Below are 20,314 nucleotides of genomic sequence, written 5' to 3'. Positions count from 1 at the left end.
TATCATTACTAACAGGGACTTAGAAGAGAGAGACCTAATGTTTAATAGACCACATTTAACTGTTTCAGTCTGTGGTGCAGTTGAAGGTGCTATATTATTTTTTCTTTTTGAATTTTTATGCTTAAATAGATTTTTGCTGGTTATTGGTGGTCTGGGAGCAGGCACCGTCTCTACGGGGATGGGGTAATTGTTGTGTGGGCCGCTGAAGAGGAGGTACTGCTGGCCCACCACCACCAGAGGGCGCCCTGCCTGGAGTGCGGGCTCCAGGCACCAGAGGGCGCTGCCGCATCATGGGAGTAATCTGGGTGACAGCTGTCACCCATCACCAAACACAGCTGTTTCCACTCAGCACCGAGGTATATCAGGAGGACGGCGTCTCACCTCAGTGCCGAGATATCATCTAAGACCAAGGTAGTATTCTCTGCAGGTATACTTTGCATATTTAACTAAGACTGTCAAAACCGTTTTCAGGACTGGTGACTACTAAGAACCTTATTCCTTGGATAAGTACTCACCTTCCTGCTGAACTTTGTCAAGAGGTGGAGGCGGCTTCTCCCCTCTCTGTAACTGGGTGCGTTCATCCACTCCTGTGTGTTGTTGCTCTCTCCTGCCAGCAGTACCGGATCCGACGAGCGGAGGCAGTGGCCACCTGGGAAGTCGGGACTTGGCGGTTCCAGTATTTCCAGGGTTCGGTGGCAGAGGAGATCTGGGTGGTTCCGGTTCGACTGAGACGGACGTCTCCTACCTTCGAGCCTGCCCACACGACACCAGCGGATTCGACCCTAAATTGTGTTTGTTGTATTACTCTTGCTTGTTCAGTAGTAAATCTTGTTATTTACTTTCTCCATTGTCCGTTCATTGCGCCCCCTGTTGTGGGTCCGTGTTCCAACACTCTCACAACAGTAATGAGGGGATGGCAGGGGGAGAGAAGCTGCAGAGAGGTGTGTAAGACTACAACTCTGCTTCCTGGTCCCAACCCTGGATAGTCACGGTTTGGAGGATTTAAGAAAATTGGCCAGATTTCTAGAAATGAGAGCTGCTCCATCCAAAGTGGGATGGATGCCGTCTCTCCTAACAAGACCAGGTTTTCCCCAGAAGCTTTGCCAATTATCTATGAAGCCCACCTCATTTTTTGGACACCACTCAGACAGCCAGCAATTCAAGGAGAACATGCAGCTAAACATGTCACTCCCGGTCCGATTGGGGAGGGGCCCAGAGAAAACTACAGAGTCCGACATTGTTTTTGCAAAGTTACACACCGATTCAATGTTAATTTTAGTGACCTCCGATTGGCGTAACTGGGTGTCATTACTGCCGACATGAATTACAATCTTACCAAATTTACGCTTAGCCTTAGCCAGCAGTTTCAAATTTCCTTCAATGTCGCCTGCTCTGGCCCCCGGAAGACAATTGACTATGGTTGCTGGTGTCGCTAACTTCACATTTCTCAAAACAGAGTCGCCAATAACCAGAGTTTGTTCCTCGGTGGGTGGTGTCGCCGAGTGGGGAAAAACGGTTAGAAATGTGAACGGGTTGGCGGTGTACATGGCCCTTCTGTTTAGGCTATGCTTCCTCCTCACAGTCACCCAGTCGGCCTGCTTTCCCGGCTGCCAGAGGGAAACTAACGGCGGCTAAGCTACCTTGGTCTGCACCGACTACAGGGGCCTGGCTAGCTGTAGAATTTTCCACGGTGCGGAGCCGAGTCTCCAATTCGCCCAGCCTGGCCTCCAAAGCTACGAATAAGCTACACTTATTACAAGTACCATTACTGCTAAAGGAGGCCGAGGAATAACTAAACATTTCACACCCAGAGCAGAAAAGTGCGGGAGAGACAGGAGAAGCCGCCATGCTAAATCGGCTAAGAGCTAGTAGCTGCGCTAAGCTAGCGGATTCCTAAAAACACGCAAAGTGAATAACGTGTAAATAATTTAGAGGTGACTCAGCAGAGGGAGTGCTTTAGTTAAGGCACGTGAAGATTACACTGAAACAAATCGTTATCTAGTTATCTAGATCAATCTAACTGCACAGATTAAACAGCTAACAGATACAGCAAAACACCGCTGTGCTCCGGAACAGGAAGTGATACAATACCGCAGTGAGAGCCAACCTCACCCCAGAAGCTGAAAAAGGCCAAGTGATGCCCACGTATCACCTGACTGGGGCAGATAGATCACTACTTTCAGGATGTGTTGACAGACAGACCGCCAGGGCGGTTCCACCATGGAGCATCACATTTTCCCAGACTTGACTTGTCCTGAACATTGCACATTTGAGACATGCAGCAAGTAAATGTGTCAGAATTAGACAATGACTACTTCTATCTGTTGTCTCGGCTGAATATGCATGTTTTGATGCTGGGAGGAAACCCACACAGACATGGGGAGGAAGACGCAAACTCCTGGGAACTGGGTGTGGTGGAACAGTGAGGAGAGACTACTAGAGTGCACCACTGTGTGGGTGGTGAGATAGGATTTGGGTTCAGAAACAGCCGATTAGGTCATTTATAATTAATATTTTAACGTATTTCTGAGTTATTTGGATTTTTGTGAAACAATGGCCACACGGTGCTTGAAGCATGTGGCAAAGGATGAAACCTCAAGTATATTTAACTGTAGAAGAACATAAACACATGATTGACCCCTTTAAACCAAGCGTCAGTGTTCACTCACATTAAGCTTCCCAGTTGTTGCGTAATTCACAGATGGGAGGATCAAACTTTGGCAGGAGTCTACTGACCCAACAGACGCGCACAGCTCTCCCAGGACTCACGCAGCAAGCAAAAATGGAAGAAAGACGACTTCTTAACATGACCACCATGAAATTATGAACCACGATGTCATGACAGTGTGTTTGCATGCGCTTTCATCGAGATGATGTATAAAAAAGACAGGATTTTCTCTGTGATTTCCACAGAGACGGTGCACGGTTATTAAAGCCTTCTGCTCTGCAGCCTTCTCTGAGGTTCTTGCATGTGGATTGTCTCACTTAAAAATAGCCTGATGCTGTGTTTCCAGACAAACTGGTTACGCTTGTGCCATGTGACAGATTGTGTGTCTGTCTTTGTGGAATACTGTGCATGCAAGTCATCACATACTTCATGTTTTCAACAAATAAATACATGAACAGTAGTAGTTAGTGGAAAAGTTGGCAACTTCATCATGTTTGGTGGAAATGTGCCAAATGTAATCGGATTATATGACCTAAAAGGATTGGATGCACACCTAGTGTTTGATTTATTCTTCAGTTTTGGTGTCGTGTCATTGTTATTTAATAGTTACTTGAATAATTATAAGGTACTGTGGCATTTTAAGGCACTTTTACGCGTGGGCATGCGTCTGTGTGTGCGTCACAGGTTTGGAAGCCACATGTTTTTGTTTTGATGGAGGAAGGAGGGGTGCCGAGTGGGTTTTCATTAGGGGTTTTTTGGGGTGGGGGGGGGGAATCAGGGGTTAGACTCACCTTCCATCCTGCAGAGCTGTTGCTGTCTCCTTTGTCTTTGAAGTAGGCGATGGACCTCACTATCCAGTCATAAATTTGAGAGAGGGTCAGCCTCTTGTCCTGCGAGCTCTCTATGGCTTTGGTGATCAGATCGGCGTAAGAGAGGTTGCCCCAGGGGTTCCGACGAGATGATGTCTTCCTCGGGGTCTGCTGGGACCCCAGACTGTTGGGTGTCAACGAGCCAGAGGCGGCTGTCGGGGAGTGCGCGGAGAGCGGTGAGCCTCCGCTCTCCTGGCCGGGAGAGGAGAGCGAGCCATCGCCCGCGGGGCTGCCGCTGCTCCGGTCCTCCCTCAAACCAGAGACCCCGGAGGCTGTCGGAGTGGCACCGTCCTCCTCATCGTCCTCTTCTTCGGGAATAATGTCCGTGTCATTGCTCTCCGGTTTGTCCGCATCCGACTCCGGTCGTGGCAGCGGCCAGGTGCACGATCGGGGTCGTTTTTGGGGCTCGAAGTCCGGATCGATGGCCACATCCAAGTCCGGGAGTGGGTCTGGGAGCAAAGCCTCGGCCATGTCTCCCAGCTCCAATCAGGATCAGTGCGTAAAGTTATAGGAGAAGAAACGAGGAGCTGTCAAAGACGCGTCCCATGTATGCGCGCGCTCGTTCTTTGTTGCTGTTCCACACCAGCCACGTCCCAAAAGGGCCACGAGAAACTTAGTGATTAACCCCTGTGAGGACAGAAAGACAAAGGACACGCTCAAACACCGCGCACGGGTCTGCTGGGTCTTGGGGAAAAAAAAAAAAAGCGAAGACACTGCTTGCTTCTGAATGCGCACGTGTGAGCTGACAGGGACTAAATCCTTACTCAAGACATTTCATAAAATACTTCTCAGATCCTCTGTGGTTCCAAAAAAAAAAAAAAAAAAAAAAGAAAGAAAAACATCAGAGACTAGATTCCGGATTGTGCGCAGCCGCTTCCAAAATTCATGTTCACACTGTGGTGACGCGCAGGTCAGTCCGAGTCGATGTGGATCCTGACTGCCACCTCAACTCCGAGTTACTACGACTGGCTGTGGCTTTGCTGGCTGCAGCTCTGCACGCACACAGGCGCACGAAGGACCAGCCCCCAGAAGTCAGTCAGCGCGTGGGATCGCCTTTTAAAGAGACAGTCTGTGTGCGCGGAGGACATCTAGAGACACGTCCTGACATGTCCACTTTAGGTGCAGAATTACAAAATACAATCATCATAATAATCAGTATAATTTTTATTACTATTTTATTATACTTTAAAAGAGTAGCATTCATGGTTCCCAAGCTTGGGGTGGCAGCCTCCATGATGGTCAAACAATTTAGAAATGGGACCAAGAAAAATTTATATAGTGCTAAATGAGCTTTGTACTTTCCTTGAAGTTACACTGTGGACCAAACCAGAAGTTTTTATGCTTCCAAAACTGACCTCCACTTCCTAAAGGTCACTCATGCGCATCTGAAATCACTCAACAAAAATATAAACGCAACACTTTTGGTTTTGCTCCCATTTTGTATGAGATGAACTCAAAGATCTAAAACTTTTTCCACATACACAATATCACCATTTCCCTCAAATATTGTTCACAAACGAGTCTAAATCTGTGATAGTGAGCACTTCTCCTTTGCTGAGATAATCCATCCCACCTCACAGGTGTGCCATATCAAGATGCTGATTAGACACCATGATTAGTGCACAGGTGTGCCTTAGACTGCCCACAATAATCTCTGTTTTGTGAGAGTCAGCCTGTCAGTCATGTAGACCACGCCCCCTCCATTCAGAATGACATCATTTTGTTTATTAGCCAGGGCTAAAGAGAACTGCTTTATTGCTTCCTCCAGTCAAATACAATGAGGGGGAGGTGACCGTACATACTGAAAAGGAAGACAAACTTTAAACAGGTTATTGATTGGAAATGGAACCAGAACAGAACCTTGGGGTTTACCTCCATGTGGAGGTCGACTGCTTAGATCTTCAAAGGGAGCCTGGAGCTGGTGCGTTCCCATAACTCGCCACTACGTTACCCTCACATGGCCACTAACACGGCCATTAGGAATGGCAGCCAGAGGGCAGTTGTAAAAGACCAATTTGGAGAGAAGCCTGTTAATTTACTCTGCCACCACTCCCTCCACCCCCACACACCACGCCTCTTCTTACCGTCTTAACTCCTCAAACTCTCTCACTCCTGTTTAATTGCTTTTTAAAAAGACACCTGGTTTACTTCAGGTGGTATGATGCTAGCTAGTTAAGAATCTGGATTTTGTTTGGGGTACCTGTGCATCCATATCCACACCAAAAAACTCATTTCTAGCTAATCTTGACATTTTCTATATTGGCAAATTCAAATTAAATTCTGCTAGAATTTTTAAGATAACAATATTGCAACAAAAGTCATTAACTGTCCATAGCGCATGTGTAGGTTCTGTGATGGACTGGCAACTTGTTCCATGTCAACCCTACCACTTGCCCAATGGGTCACCTAGGGCAGGTTTGAATCCTGTCTGAGTACTAATGAGACCATTATAATGTAGGTCAAAATGACCACCAGCAGCTTTATGATGCACAGTTTTCACCGTTTCTAAAAACAAAGTAAGATGGGGCAAGAATATGTGGAACTACAGCACAACTCTCTACCAGAAACCAAACAAAAGCCTAGGTGCACAATATGGACCTATCCTTCTGTTTTGTGTGCACAATTCTTGGTTTGTTACACCCCATCTTAGGTCCTAAGAGTCATATGGTCTCAAGTTTAACAGGTTTCTGTGGGCATTAACAGATGGCCTTAAGCATTACGATGGCAACAACCATCGATGGGTAGAAATATATATGAATTCAGCCATTTTTTTAACTTGAATTTCAGTATGTTCCGCAAAGGAATTTTCATTTTTACTTGATTAATTTTGTTACGATAGTAATTGTACTTTAACTTGAGTATAGAATTTCTGTACTCTACCCACCACTGTGTTAGATATATCTGTGGGTTTATATACTATTTTGTTTTTTGTTGTTTTGTTTTGGTAACAAGTAATCATCGTACTTAAAGGATCATACAGTTTTTTCTATGAGTCTGTTATCTTCTTAAATGTGCATGTGAAACTGTATTTAACTGGTTTTAGTGCTTAGAACAAAGAGAATCAAGTTACTGTATGTCCCGTCTTTGCGCGAGCTCAGATAAGGGGCTCGGACTTCCCTCTATGCCCATGGGGAGCCAATAAAGTTAGAATTTGCAAAATAGGTCCGCCGTTTTGTCACGTCTACATTGCGTTTTATAAAAAGTCTTTCTATTCCGAGCAGACCTTCCTGTGAGAGCGACGTTCGTCAGAATCCAGGCCTGTAATCTCACTATAACTTTGAATAAACTTAACCTGATAAACAGTCTGTTTATGGACCTTATTGGGACTGAATAAAAAAGAACAGGGAGAAAACTTTCAACTGGTAACAGCCAAAAAACTAATCACCCAATACTCAGATCTCCAAAAAAGACTTGGACTAAAGAGCAGATGTTGATCTTAAATTATTCAGAGTCCCCAAGTTTCTATTTGATCCAACTGAAGATTTTACAGCAGATTAATCCGAACCTGCTGCTTCAAACTTTGACCCAAAAGCAATGCTGTATTTAATAATTGGGCATAGAAACTGACTGTTTAGATGTTATTTCACACTGAAGGGGGCGTGGCTAGCAGCAGCTCCTTTCCATTTAAAGCACCAGGCACAGAAATGAGTAATTTCTTAGTAAACCTGAAAAAGGGGTTTAGATAAACATTTAAATCAAATAACTTAGTCGAATCCACAACCAGTGCCCCCTCAATGCCAAATATCTTAATGTGTGTAATTTCCCCCCCCTCATGGGCGGAAAAAGTTGGCTACAGCCTTCATCTGAAAGAAAGACTCTTGAAAAATCCTAGAACTTTATGCACCAATCATGCATTGACTGACCCAGGTGCAGGCCGGCTGAACCTTTATTCCCTTTAAAAGCCTGTGTCAAATTATATTCACATCATTTCTTCCACAGATGGACAGAACAAAACAAATGACAAGTGGATCACAATGATGATAAACCTGCATGGCAGTATCCGAATAAAATATTATACTTTCAAAGTTGACGTAGTCTTTGTCTAACGCGATACAGGCATTCTGAAGACGGGTTTTTGAACATGCTCCGTGTTTATATGAGCTCATTGGGATGAAGTAATCGGAAACCCAGAGTAAAGTGTTGTGGTGCGAGTTTTACTGGCAGTATCAAATGACACTGGGAGCTGACGTGACTGTTGCACCTCGAACATACATATTTGGGAATGAATCACTTCTTCAAAATCTGATTTTGAAATATGTAAGGTGATTTCTTCGCCACTTAAAACAAAAATCCAGTTCATATAACCAGGTTTGCTTTAGTGGATGAAAGCTGTTCGAGACAATCTAAGGTGATAAAACTATTTTTTAGTGTTAATCTTATCTGTCCTTGTCTATTTTTTTTTTTATTTTTTTTTTACAGGGGGTTAATGGTTAACTGGCAAATACAAGATATGAAGCTGGATGATGTAAGTGGTAAACTGGGAGAGAAACCAGACGGGATTATGGGGATTTGATCATCAAATCTCCTCAACAAAGGTGCCATGGCTGTATGAAACAGTAGAGGTGTTGATGTGAGCTTTATGTTGTTGAAATCCAGACTCTGAGCCAAATGAATGTTCTAAAAAGGTCCCTGTGTCGGTTGTCCCCTGACATGCCTGACTGCTGCTCATCTTCGGGGAATCTCCCAGTACGACTCAAAAAGTTCACCTTCTGGTGCCGACGGACGGACTGTCTGTCCTGTCCTCATGCTTGACTGTCTCTGAGTGCTGAGATCCTTCATCTAAAATGCGTACAACTCCGTGGAGCCATAATTCAGGTGTGCCTAGTGGTAAACAATGAACTGTGGAAATCGGTAGAAGAAAATGTGGGTGGCGAGCAGTAGCTGAGTTATTGACAGTCCGTAACACTAAACCACCAACAGTCTGGCCCTGATGCCTGAAATTCCATGCCGTACACAGTGATGGTGAACCTGTCCTTGACTTGGCAGCGCTATGCCGCCTGTATTTTTGGTATTCAGTGAAGCACATCACATCTACTAACTTTAAGCCCTACAACATATGGCTATAGGCTCCATCACCCGTGGAACTTCTCACTGAGCCCCTGATGAGTGTTGATATCTGCAGTTTGACCTTTGACTATAGCAAGGTTCCATATTTTTTTCGCTGTCAATTTGTACATGTTTTCTGTCAGTTTCCACAGCTGGAACTCAACCTGCTTCCCTGATATCACAAACATTTAAATAACTGCCCTGTAATTGGCGTTCTCAGCCGTTGTGTCTCCATTGCGCTTAAGACAAACCGGGCTCATGCAACTACATATACAGAGAGGTAATAATTCCACGACAGGTTCAGTCACAATGTAGATTTTTTTTTTTTCTACATTTCTCCTCAAGCACTCGAATCCTTGCAGGATCTTGTCCATCAAGAAGACAACCAACAGCACCTGTACCTCCTGCTCCATTCATCTGTTGCCTCTGTTTTCCATTCAACTTTAGTTCTTTTTTCCTCAAAATTCTACACACAATACCCCATAATGACAATGTGAAAAAACTTTGCTTTTTTTCTTTTTAGATTTTTGCAAATGTATTAAAAGTAAAAAAAAACAAACAAACAAACTAACAAAGAAATCACATGTACATGAATATTCACAACCTTGAAGTTCAAAATTGATCTCAGGTGCATCCTGTTTCCACTGATCATCCTTGAGATGTTTCTGCAGCTTAACTGAAGTCCACCTGGAGTAAATTCAGATTATTGGACATGATTTGGAAAAGCCCACACCTGTCTACATATAAGGTCACGGTTTGTGCTCTGACATGTACTGTCAACTAAGCATGAAGTCAAAGGAATTGTCTGTAGACCTCTGAGACAATATTTTCTCGAGGCACAAGTCTGGGGAAGGGTACAGAAACATTTCTGCTGCTTTGAAGGTCCCAATGAGCACAGTGGCCTCCATCATCCGTAAATGGAAGAAGTTCAGATCCACCAGGACTCTTCCTAGAGCTGGCCGTCCATCTAAACTGAGAGATCTTTTTTCATGTTGTCATTATGGGGTGTTGTGAGTAGAATTTTGAGGGGATAAAATGCAATTACTCCATTTTGGAATAAGGCTGTAACCTAACAAAATGTATAAAAAAGTGAAGCTCTGTGAATACTTTCCAGATGCACTGTAGACGCCATGCCTGCAGCAATTAAGAAGCTGAGTGAAGTTTTGATGTCTGGGTTTGCAGTTGTCCTGGATAAAGATATGATCCAGGCTGAAAGTGATTTCCTGGACTCTGCCACAAGTAGTGGATCTGTTTGTGGCGAAAACGCCAGTTGTTAAGAGACTTTCAGCGGCAGTCTGGGAAAAGCTTATGCAGTTTTGAGGTTATTAGATGCAGGTTTTTTTTTTTTTTTTTGATGCAAGTACCTTTGTAAGAGAATGAAAGTCCAAGTATTTAGGGTGTAGGTGTTTCCTGTCTTTTGTGGGACCTCAACATGAACCAGTGACCTAAAGTAATGTGTGGATGCCTGGAGTACTTGATGCATTTGGAAGATCTTTGGGTCCAGCTGGAATGACTTTATATCAAACAAATGATCATTTAGAGAGACTGCGATGAGGCATGCTGCTTGCATTGTCAAGGAGCATCAGCTACAACCTTCTGGCCATGCAGTGTCCTTCACTGATTATGACCAGCATGCAGGAATATCAGTACTCAGGACCCCAATCAATCAATCAATTCAATCAATTTTATTTATATAGCACCAAATCACAACAAACAGTTGCCCCAAGGCGCTTTATATTGTAAGGCAAGGCCATACAATAATTACGTAAAAACCCCAATGGTCAAAACAACCCCCCGTGAGCAAGCACTTGGCGACAGTGGGAAGGAAAAACTCCCTTTTAACAGGAAGAAACCTCCAGCAGAACCAGGCTCAGGGAGGGGCAGTCTTCTGCTGGGACTGGTTGGGGCTGAGGGAGAGAACCAGGAAAAAGACATGCTGTGGAGGGGAGCAGAGATCAATCACTAATGATTAAATGCAGAGTGGTGCATACAGAGCAAAAAGAGAAAGAAACACTCAGTGCATTATGGGAACCCCCCAGCAGTCTAAGTCTATAGCAGCATAACTAAGGGATGGTTCAGGGTCACCTGATCCAGCCCTAACTATAAGCTTTAGCAAAAAGGAAAGATTTAAGCCTAATCTTAAAAGTAGAGAGGGTGTCTGTCTCCCTGATCCGAATTGGGAGCTGGTTCCACAGGAGAGGAGCCTGAAAGCTGAAGGCTCTGCCTCCCATTCTACTCTTACAAACCCTAGGAACTACAAGTAAGCCTGCAGTCTGAGAGCGAAGCGCTCTATTGGGGTGATATGGTACTACGAGGTCCCTAAGATAAGAAGGGACCTGATTATTCAAAACCTTATAAGTAAGAAGAAGAATTTTAAATTCTATTCTAGAATTAACAGGAAGCCAATGAAGAGAGGCCAATATGGGTGAGATATGCTCTCTCCTTCTAGTCCCCGTTAGTACTCTAGCTGCAGCATTTTGAATTAACTGAAGGCTTTTCAGGGAACTTTTAGGACAACCTGATAATAATGAATTACAATAGTCCAGCCTAGAGGAAATAAATGCATGAATTAGTTTTTCAGCATCACTCTGAGACAAGACCTTTCTAATTTTAGAGATATTGCGTAAATGCAAAAAAGCAGTCTTACATATTTGTTTAATATGCGCTTTGAGTGACATATCCTGATCAAAAATGACTCCAAGATTTCTCACAGTATTACTAGAGGTCAGGGTAATGCCATCCAGAGTAAGGATCAAAAGCAGCACTGAGGTCTAACAGAACAAGCACAGAGATGAGTCCACTGTCTGAGGCCATAAGAAGATCATTTGTAACCTTCACTAATGCTGTTTCTGTACTATGATGAATTCTAAAACCTGACTGAAACTCTTCAAATAGACCATTCCTCTGCAGATGATCAGTTAGCTGTTTTACAACTACCCTTTCAAGAATTTTTGAGAGAAAAGGAAGGTTGGAGATTGGCCTATAATTAGCTAAGATAGCTGGGTCAAGTGATGGCTTTTTAAGTAATGGTTTAATTACTGCCACCTTAAAAGCCTGTGGTACATAGCCAACTAATAAAGATAGATTGATCATATTTAAGATCGAAGCATTAAATAATGGTAGGGCTTCCTTGAGCAGCCTGGTAGGAATGGGGTCTAATAGACATGTTGATGGTTTGGATGAAGTAACTAATGAAAATAACTCAGAACAATCTGAGAGAAAGAGTCTAACCAAATACCGGCATCACTGAAAGCAGCCAAAGATAACGATACGTCTTTGGGATGGTTATGAGTAATTTTTTCTCTAATAGTTAAAATTTTATTAGCAAAGAAAGTCATGAAGTCATTACTAGTTAAAGTTAAAGGAATACTCAATAGAGCTCTGACTCTTTGTCAGCCTGGCTACAGTGCTGAAAAGAAACCTGGGGTTGTTCTTATTTTCTTCAATTAGTGATGAGTAGTAAGATGTCCTAGCTTTACGGAGGGCTTTTTTATAGAGCAACAGACTCTTTTTCCACGCTAAGTGAAGATCTTCTAAATTAGTGAGACGCCATTTCCTCTCCAACTTACGGGTTATCTGCTTTAAGCTGCGAGTTTGTGAGTTATACCACGGAGTCAGGCACTTCTGATTTAAAGCTCTCTTTTTCAGAGGAGCTACCGCATCTAAAGTTGTCTTCAATGAGGATGTAAAACTATTGACGAGATACTCTATCTCACTTACAGAGTTTAGGTAGCTACTCTGCACTGTGTTGGTATATGGCATTAGAGAACATAAAGAAGGAAACATATCCTTAAACCTAGTTACAGCGCTTTCTGAAAGACTTCTAGTGTAATGAAACTTATTCCCCACTGCTGGGTAGTCCATCAGAGTAAATGTAAATGTTATTAAGAAATGATCAGACAGAAGGGAATACTGTTAAGTCTTCAATTTCCATACCATAAGTCAGAACAAGATCTAAGATATGATTAAAGTGGTGGGTGGACTCATTTACATTTTGAGCAAAGCCAATTGAGTCTAATAATAGATTAAATGCAGTGTTGAGGCTGTCATTCTCAGCATCTGTGTGGATGTTAAAATCGCCCACTATAATTATCTTATCTGAGCTAAGCACTAAGTCAGACAAAAGTTCTGAAAATTCACAGAAAAACTCACAGTAACGACCAGGAGGACGATAGATAACAACAAATAAAACTGGTTTTTGGGACTTCCAATTTGGATGGACAAGACTAAGAGTCAAGCTTTCAAATGAATTAAAGCTCTGTCTGGGTTTTTGATTAATTAATAAGCTGGAATGGAAGATTGCTGCTAATCCTCCGCCTCGGCCCATGCTACGAGCGTTCTGGCAGTTAGTGTGACTCGGGGGTGTTGACTCATTTAAACTAACATATTCATCCTGCTGTAACTAGGTTTCTGTAAGGCAGAATAAATCAATATGTTGATCAATTATTATATCATTACTAACAGGGACTTAGAAGAGAGAGACCTAATGTTTAATAGACCACATTTAACTGTTTCAGTCTGTGGTGCAGTTGAAGGTGCTATATTATTTTTTCTTTTTGAATTTTTATGCTTAAATAGATTTTTGCTGGTTATTGGTGGTCTGGGAGCAGGCACCGTCTCTACGGGGATGGGGTAATTGTTGTGTGGGCCGCTGAAGAGGAGGTACTGCTGGCCCACCACCACCAGAGGGCGCCCTGCCTGGAGTGCGGGCTCCAGGCACCAGAGGGCGCTGCCGCATCATGGGAGTAATCTGGGTGACAGCTGTCACCCATCACCAAACACAGCTGTTTCCACTCAGCACCGAGGTATATCAGGAGGACGGCGTCTCCACCTCAGTGCCGAGATATCATCTAAGACCAAGGTAGTATTCTCTGCAGGTATACTTTGCATATTTAACTAAGACTGTCAAAACCGTTTTTCAGGACTGGTGACTACTAAGAACCTTATTCCTTGGATAAGTACTCACCTTCCTGCTGAACTTTGTCAAGAGGTGGAGGCGGCTTCTCCCCTCTCTGTAACTGGGTGCGTTCATCCACTCCTGTGTGTTGTTGCTCTCTCCTGCCAGCAGTACCGGATCCGACGAGCGGAGGCAGTGGCCACCTGGGAAGTCGGGACTTGGCGGTTCCAGTATTTCCAGGGTTCGGTGGCAGAGGAGATCTGGGTGGTTCCGGTTCGACTGAGACGGACGTCTCCTACCTTCGAGCCTGCCCACACGACACCAGCGGATTCGACCCTAAATTGTGTTTGTTGTATTACTCTTGCTTGTTCAGTAGTAAATCTTGTTATTTACTTTCTCCATTGTCCGTTCATTGCGCCCCCTGTTGTGGGTCCGTGTTCCAACACTCTCACAACAGTAATGAGGGGATGGCAGGGGGAGAGAAGCTGCAGAGAGGTGTGTAAGACTACAACTCTGCTTCCTGGTCCCAACCCTGGATAGTCACGGTTTGGAGGATTTAAGAAAATTGGCCAGATTTCTAGAAATGAGAGCTGCTCCATCCAAAGTGGGATGGATGCCGTCTCTCCTAACAAGACCAGGTTTTCCCCAGAAGCTTTGCCAATTATCTATGAAGCCCACCTCATTTTTTGGACACCACTCAGACAGCCAGCAATTCAAGGAGAACATGCAGCTAAACATGTCACTCCCGGTCCGATTGGGGAGGGGCCCAGAGAAAACTACAGAGTCCGACATTGTTTTTGCAAAGTTACACACCGATTCAATGTTAATTTTAGTGACCTCCGATTGGCGTAACTGGGTGTCATTACTGCCGACATGAATTACAATCTTACCAAATTTACGCTTAGCCTTAGCCAGCAGTTTCAAATTTCCTTCAATGTCGCCTGCTCTGGCCCCCGGAAGACAATTGACTATGGTTGCTGGTGTCGCTAACTTCACATTTCTCAAAACAGAGTCGCCAATAACCAGAGTTTGTTCCTCGGTGGGTGTGTCGCCGAGTGGGGAAAAACGGTTAGAAATGTGAACGGGTTGGCGGTGTACATGGCCCTTCTGTTTAGGGCTATGCTTCCTCCTCACAGTCACCCAGTCGGCCTGCTTTCCCGGCTGCCAGAGGGAAACTAACGGCGGCTAAGCTACCTTGGTCTGCACCGACTACAGGGGCCTGGCTAGCTGTAGAATTTTCCACGGTGCGGAGCCGAGTCTCCAATTCGCCCAGCCTGGCCTCCAAAGCTACGAATAAGCTACACTTATTACAAGTACCATTACTGCTAAAGGAGGCCGAGGAATAACTAAACATTTCACACCCAGAGCAGAAAAGTGCGGGAGAGACAGGAGAAGCCGCCATGCTAAATCGGCTAAGAGCTAGTAGCTGCGCTAAGCTAGCGGATTCCTAAAAACACGCAAAGTGAATAATGTGTAAATAATTTAGAGGTGACTCAGCAGAGGGAGTGCTTTAGTTAAGGCACGTGAAGATAACACTGAAACAAATCGTTATCTAGTTATCTAGATCAATCTAACTGCACAGATTAAACAGCTAACAGATACAGCAAAACACCGCTGTGCTCCGGAACAGGAAGTGATACAATACCGCAGTGAGAGCCAACCTCACCCCAGAAGTTGAAAAAGGCCAAGTGATGCCCACGTATCACCTGACTGGGGCAGATAGATCACTACTTTCAGGATGTGTTGACAGACAGACCGCCAGGGCGGTTCCACCATGGAGCATCACATTTTCCCAGACTTGACTTGTCCTGAACATTGCACATTTGAGACATGCAGCAAGTAAATGTGTCAGAATTAGACAATGACTACTTCTATCTGTTGTCTCGGCTGAATATGCATGTTTTGATGCTGGGAGGAAACCCACACAGACATGGGGAGGAAGACGCAAACTCCTGGGAACTGGGTGTTGGTGGAACAGTGAGGAGAGACTACTAGAGTGCACCACTGTGTGGGTGGTGAGATAGGATTTGGGTTCAGAAACAGCCGATTAGGTCATTTATAATTAATATTTTAACGTATTTCTGAGTTATTTGGATTTTTGTGAAACAATGGCCACACGGTGCTTGAAGCATGTGGCAAAGGATGAAACCTCAAGTATATTTAACTGTAGAAGAACATAAACACATGATTGACCCCTTTAAACCAAGCGTCAGTGTTCACTCACATTAAGCTTCCCAGTTGTTGCGTAATTCACAGATGGGAGGATCAAACTTTGGCAGGAGTCTACTGACCCAACAGACGCGCACAGCTCTCCCAGGACTCACGCAGCAAGCAAAAATGGAAGAAAGACGACTTCTTAACATGACCACCATGAAATTATGAACCACGATGTCATGACAGTGTGTTTGCATGCGCTTTTCATCGAGATGATGTATAAAAAAGACAGGATTTTCTCTGTGATTTCCACAGAGACGGTGCACGGTTATTAAAGCCTTCTGCTCTGCAGCCTTCTCTGAGGTTCTTGCATGTGGATTGTCTCACTTAAAAATAGCCTGATGCTGTGTTTCCAGACAAACTGGTTACGCTTGTGCCATGTGACAGATTGTGTGTCTGTCTTTGTGGAATACTGTGCATGCAAGTCATCACATACTTCATGTTTTCAACAAATAAATACATGAACAGTAGTAGTTAGTGGAAAAGTTGGCAACTTCATCATGTTTGGTGGAAATGTGCCAAATGTAATCGGATTATATGACCTAAAAGGATTGGATGCACACCTAGTGTTTGATTTATTCTTCAGTTTTGGTGTCGTGTCATTGTTATTTAATAGTTACTTGAATAATTATAAGGTACTGTGGCATTTTAAGGCACTTTTACGCGTGGGCATGCGTCTGTGTGTGCGTCACAGGTTTGGAAGCCACATGTTTTTGTTTTGATGGAGGAAGGAGGGGTGCCGAGTGGGTTTTCATTAGGGGTTTTTTGGGGTGGGGGGGGGGGGAATCAGGGGTTAGACTCACCTTCCATCCTGCAGAGCTGTTGCTGTCTCCTTTGTCTTTGAAGTAAGCGATGGACCTCACTATCCAGTCATAAATTTGAGAGAGGGTCAGCCTCTTGTCCTGCGAGCTCTCTATGGCTTTGGTGATCAGATCGGCGTAAGAGAGGTTGCCCCAGGGGTTCCGACGAGATGATGTCTTCCTCGGGGTCTGCTGGGACCCCACACTGTTGGGTGTCAACGAGCCAGAGGCGGCTGTCGGGGAGTGCGCGGAGAGCGGTGAGCCTCCGCTCTCCTGGCCGGGAGAGGAGAGCGAGCCATCGCCCGCGGGGCTGCCGCTGCTCCGGTCCTCCCTCAAACCAGAGACCCCGGAGGCCGTCGGAGTGGCACCGTCCTCCTCATCGTCCTCTTCTTCGGGAATAATGTCCGTGTCATTGCTCTCCGGTTTGTCCGCATCCGACTCCGGTCGTGGCAGCGGCCAGGTGCACGATCGGGGTCGTTTTTGGGGCTCGAAGTCCGGATCGATGGCCACGTCCAAGTCCGGGAGTGGGTCTGGGAGCAAAGCCTCGGCCATGTCTCCCAGCTCCAATCAGGATCAGTGCGTAAAGTTATAGGAGAAGAAACGAGGAGCTGTCAAAGACGCGTCCCATGTATGCGCGCGCTCGTTCTTTGTTGCTGTTCCACACCAGCCACGTCCCAAAAGGGCCACGAGAAACTTAGTGATTAACCCCTGTGAGGACAGAAAGACAAAGGACACGCTCAAACACCGCGCACGGGTCTGCTGGGTCTTGGGGAAAAAAAAAAAAAAAAAAGCGAAGACACTGCTTGCTTCTGAATGCGCACGTGTGAGCTGACAGGGACTAAATCCTTACTCAAGACATTTCATAAAATACTTCTCAGATCCTCTGTGGTTCCAAAAAAAAAAGAAAAGAAAAGAAAAGAAAAACATCAGAGACTAGATTCCGGATTGCGCGCAGCCGCTTCCAAAATTCATGTTCACACTGTGGTGACGCGCAGGTCAGTCCGAGTCGATGTGGATCCTGACTGCCACCTCAACTCCGAGTTACTACGACTGGCTGTGGCTTTGCTGGCTGCAGCTCTGCACGCACACAGGCGCACGAAGGACCAGCCCCCAGAAGTCAGTCAGCGCGTGGGATCGCCTTTTAAAGAGACAGTCTGTGTGCGCGGAGGACATCTAGAGACACGTCCTGACATGTCCACTTTAGGTGCAGAATTACAAAATACAATCATCATAATAATCAGTATAATTTTTATTACTATTCTATTATGCTTTAAAAGAGTAGCATTCATGGTTCCCAAGCTTGGGGTGGCAGCCTCCATGATGGTCAAACAATTTAGAAATGGGACCAAGAAAAATTTATATAGTGCTAAATGAGCTTTGTACTTTCCTTGAAGTTACACTGTGGACCAAATCATAAGTTTTTATGCTTCCAAAACTGACTTCCACTTCCTAAAGGTCACTCATGCGCATCTGAAAATCATACATATAATCATCATTTAAGATTTAATTTCTCTGAAATGCATAAAAAGTGTTGCAGATTGACAAATATGCATGATATGATCCAGCTCCTGAATTTGTGTGGTCACTTTCAGATTTGCACTATGCCTTCGGTGCAATTCCCAGTCATGTACAGACTTGGAATTCCGATGTGGTTTGGCTCCACTTTTGAAAGTGGATCAGTCCTTATTGATGGCTTGATACCACATTGACTGAACAGGGAGCTCATTGGTACATTTTAATCACCACATTGGGTTAAAAAAAAATAACTAAACAAATCTTTAATTTCCAAGGTTTTAGAAAGGTTTCAGCATGTATTCTGCATAAGTGCATGTGCTCCCATTGTTAAGACAACAACTCAAAAACAATAAATGCTATTATAATGTAAGTCTCCTAATTAAAAGGGTATTTAATGAGGATAGACTGATTAAAATTCAGTTAACTTTGATACATCACATTAGTTAAAAATACACGATTGTTTATTTACTGTACCACCTATGTGGGACCTGCTGGACATGTCTGGGATTGTTGTGGCTGAAGTTGCATGTAGCTAGAAATCAGCTTGTTTCTCACTTTCTTTCATTTTTAAAGTCTAGGTCTGATGACCACCAAGACCACCACTGCTTGTATATAGTATAGTACTTAATTGAAAAAGAAGAGAGAGGGGAAAAAAAAGGGAAAGAAATGTCTACTTAAAAAAAGGCACTGATTCATGAGGGCATGATGTGTTGGGAATCTGAAATGGAGGGATACATGTCCCAAACAGGGCAGAACTCTTGATCCCAATAATTTTTCTTTGTTTTTAGTTTAAGATGAGATGCTTTCTATCATGTATCATTTATCTATTTCTCATTTATCTAGCTATCTTTTATTCTTAATTGATCATTTAGCTATGTTTCTCATCATTTAGTTCTCATTTATCTTTTAAGTATAGTTGCTAATTTTTATTTAGCTATTGTTGCCCATTTCTCATTATTTAGATATCACTTCTCATTTCTCATCTTTTAGCTAGTTTCTCATTTCTTACCATTTAGCTATCATTTCTCATTTCTTAATCTATAGTCACAATGTAACAGAAACTATTTCAATATATTGTTTCAAATGCATTCATTGAATATCACTGTAGTAATTCAAGAATATGACTTCAACATGTGAAAGACCGATACAAAGAAATAAAATTTTAAAAGACATTACATAATTAATAATTACATTTTGATATTTTAAAACTGTTTTATACTTGGGATCTTTTTTAATAACATCACATCAAATCTGATTTCACCTGTTGTTGCTGTTTTTTGGTTCAGATGGGGCGTCTCTGTTTTGTGAGAGTCAGCCTGTCAGTCATGTAGACCACGCCCCCCCCTTCATTCAGAATGACATCATTTTGTTTATTAGCCAGGGCTAAAGAGAAGTTTCAGATGGTTCTGCTGTAATCGATGCTGCGGCTGCCCTCCTCCTCCTCCTCTTCGTCCAAGACTTCTTTGTTCCTTGGCAGTCTGCGTGCACATCCAGCAGACCGTGCTTGTGCATGCATGTGCATGAACAATAGCATCCCTACAGGGATCGATGAGGTGGGACTGAAGAAGAAGCTACATTTTGATGCTACTGTGAGCTGTTTTCACTGTCAAGTGGTGAAGTTGACATTTCCATCCTGACCTTGGATCCAGGAGAGTCGGTCTGTATGTTCTGACACTGTGTGATGCTTTTGTTCCCTTTGCATCAAAGAGAATATTTGATGCAGCAGTTTGCTGCCTCCAGAGAGTTAACTGCTGGCTGGATGAGAGTAGGACGTGTGGAACAAAGAATCCATTCCATCTTTAAATAAATTCTCAACCCGATGAAACTCTTTTAATAATCCATATTAATGTGCTGTTCACTTTAAAGACTTTTTACACATGTGCTTTGGCTATTTTGCCTTTATGGTAATATATTATTTCAGTGGATGTGTTATATTCATGGACTCACTCTTCCATCTACTTTCTCGTGCAAATATTTGCACCAAGATTCAAACAACAGATGATTTTTTTTTTTGTCAACTCCCAAATCAATCAGAGATGAGAAGTGCTGCATCCTCACCTTCATTCATACAAATTCCTTTTGTATTTCAGTCAGTGTTCATATAATACATGGTTGTGTGTGGCCTTGACGTTTGATCAGCACTGTCCAAATTTTAACCTCTCTATCCTTAATGAGCACACATCCTTTGATTGAGTTGGACCTTTTGAGATCACTTGGGGTCAAAGGTCATGTAACCATTAGGAAGGTGATAGTGTCTTATAGTAACCATAGGTTTTACTTTACCCAGTTTATAGAAATAGCCGTT

At 43.7% G+C, this 20,314-nt stretch overlaps 2 protein-coding genes across 2 annotated transcripts in view; both read right to left on the bottom strand.

Moving 5' to 3' along the window:
• Positions 1–4,540, bottom strand: part of foxo3b (forkhead box O3b) — a 79,768-nt gene extending 75,228 nt beyond the window's left edge. The window contains exon 1 of the mRNA XM_034162268.1: positions 3,460–4,540. Within this exon, the coding sequence (XP_034018159.1) occupies positions 3,460–4,008 (549 nt within the window). The 5' untranslated portion in view covers positions 4,009–4,540. The remainder of the gene's footprint in view (positions 1–3,459) is intronic.
• Positions 4,541–15,355: 10,815 nt separating this feature from the next.
• On the bottom strand, positions 15,356–17,606 carry LOC117503353 (forkhead box protein O3-like). Its single transcript, XM_034162566.1, has one exon. The coding sequence runs from the start codon at positions 17,044–17,046 to the stop codon at positions 16,354–16,356; it is 693 nt and encodes a 230-aa protein (XP_034018457.1). The 5' UTR covers positions 17,047–17,606; the 3' UTR covers positions 15,356–16,353.
• Positions 17,607–20,314: the final 2,708 nt, after the last annotated feature.

The sequence above is a fragment of the Thalassophryne amazonica genome, chromosome 21 (assembly GCF_902500255.1).
Source record: "Thalassophryne amazonica chromosome 21, fThaAma1.1, whole genome shotgun sequence".
NCBI lineage: Eukaryota > Metazoa > Chordata > Actinopteri > Batrachoidiformes > Batrachoididae > Thalassophryne > Thalassophryne amazonica.
The sequence above is the reverse complement of the archived record's forward strand: the minus strand, read 5'-3'. Positions and strand labels throughout refer to the sequence as shown.

Coding starts and splice junctions, on each gene's coding strand:
- LOC117503353 (XM_034162566.1), bottom strand. CDS start 17,046: ATGGCCGAGGCTTTGCTCCCAGACCCACTCCCGGACTTGGACGTGGCC.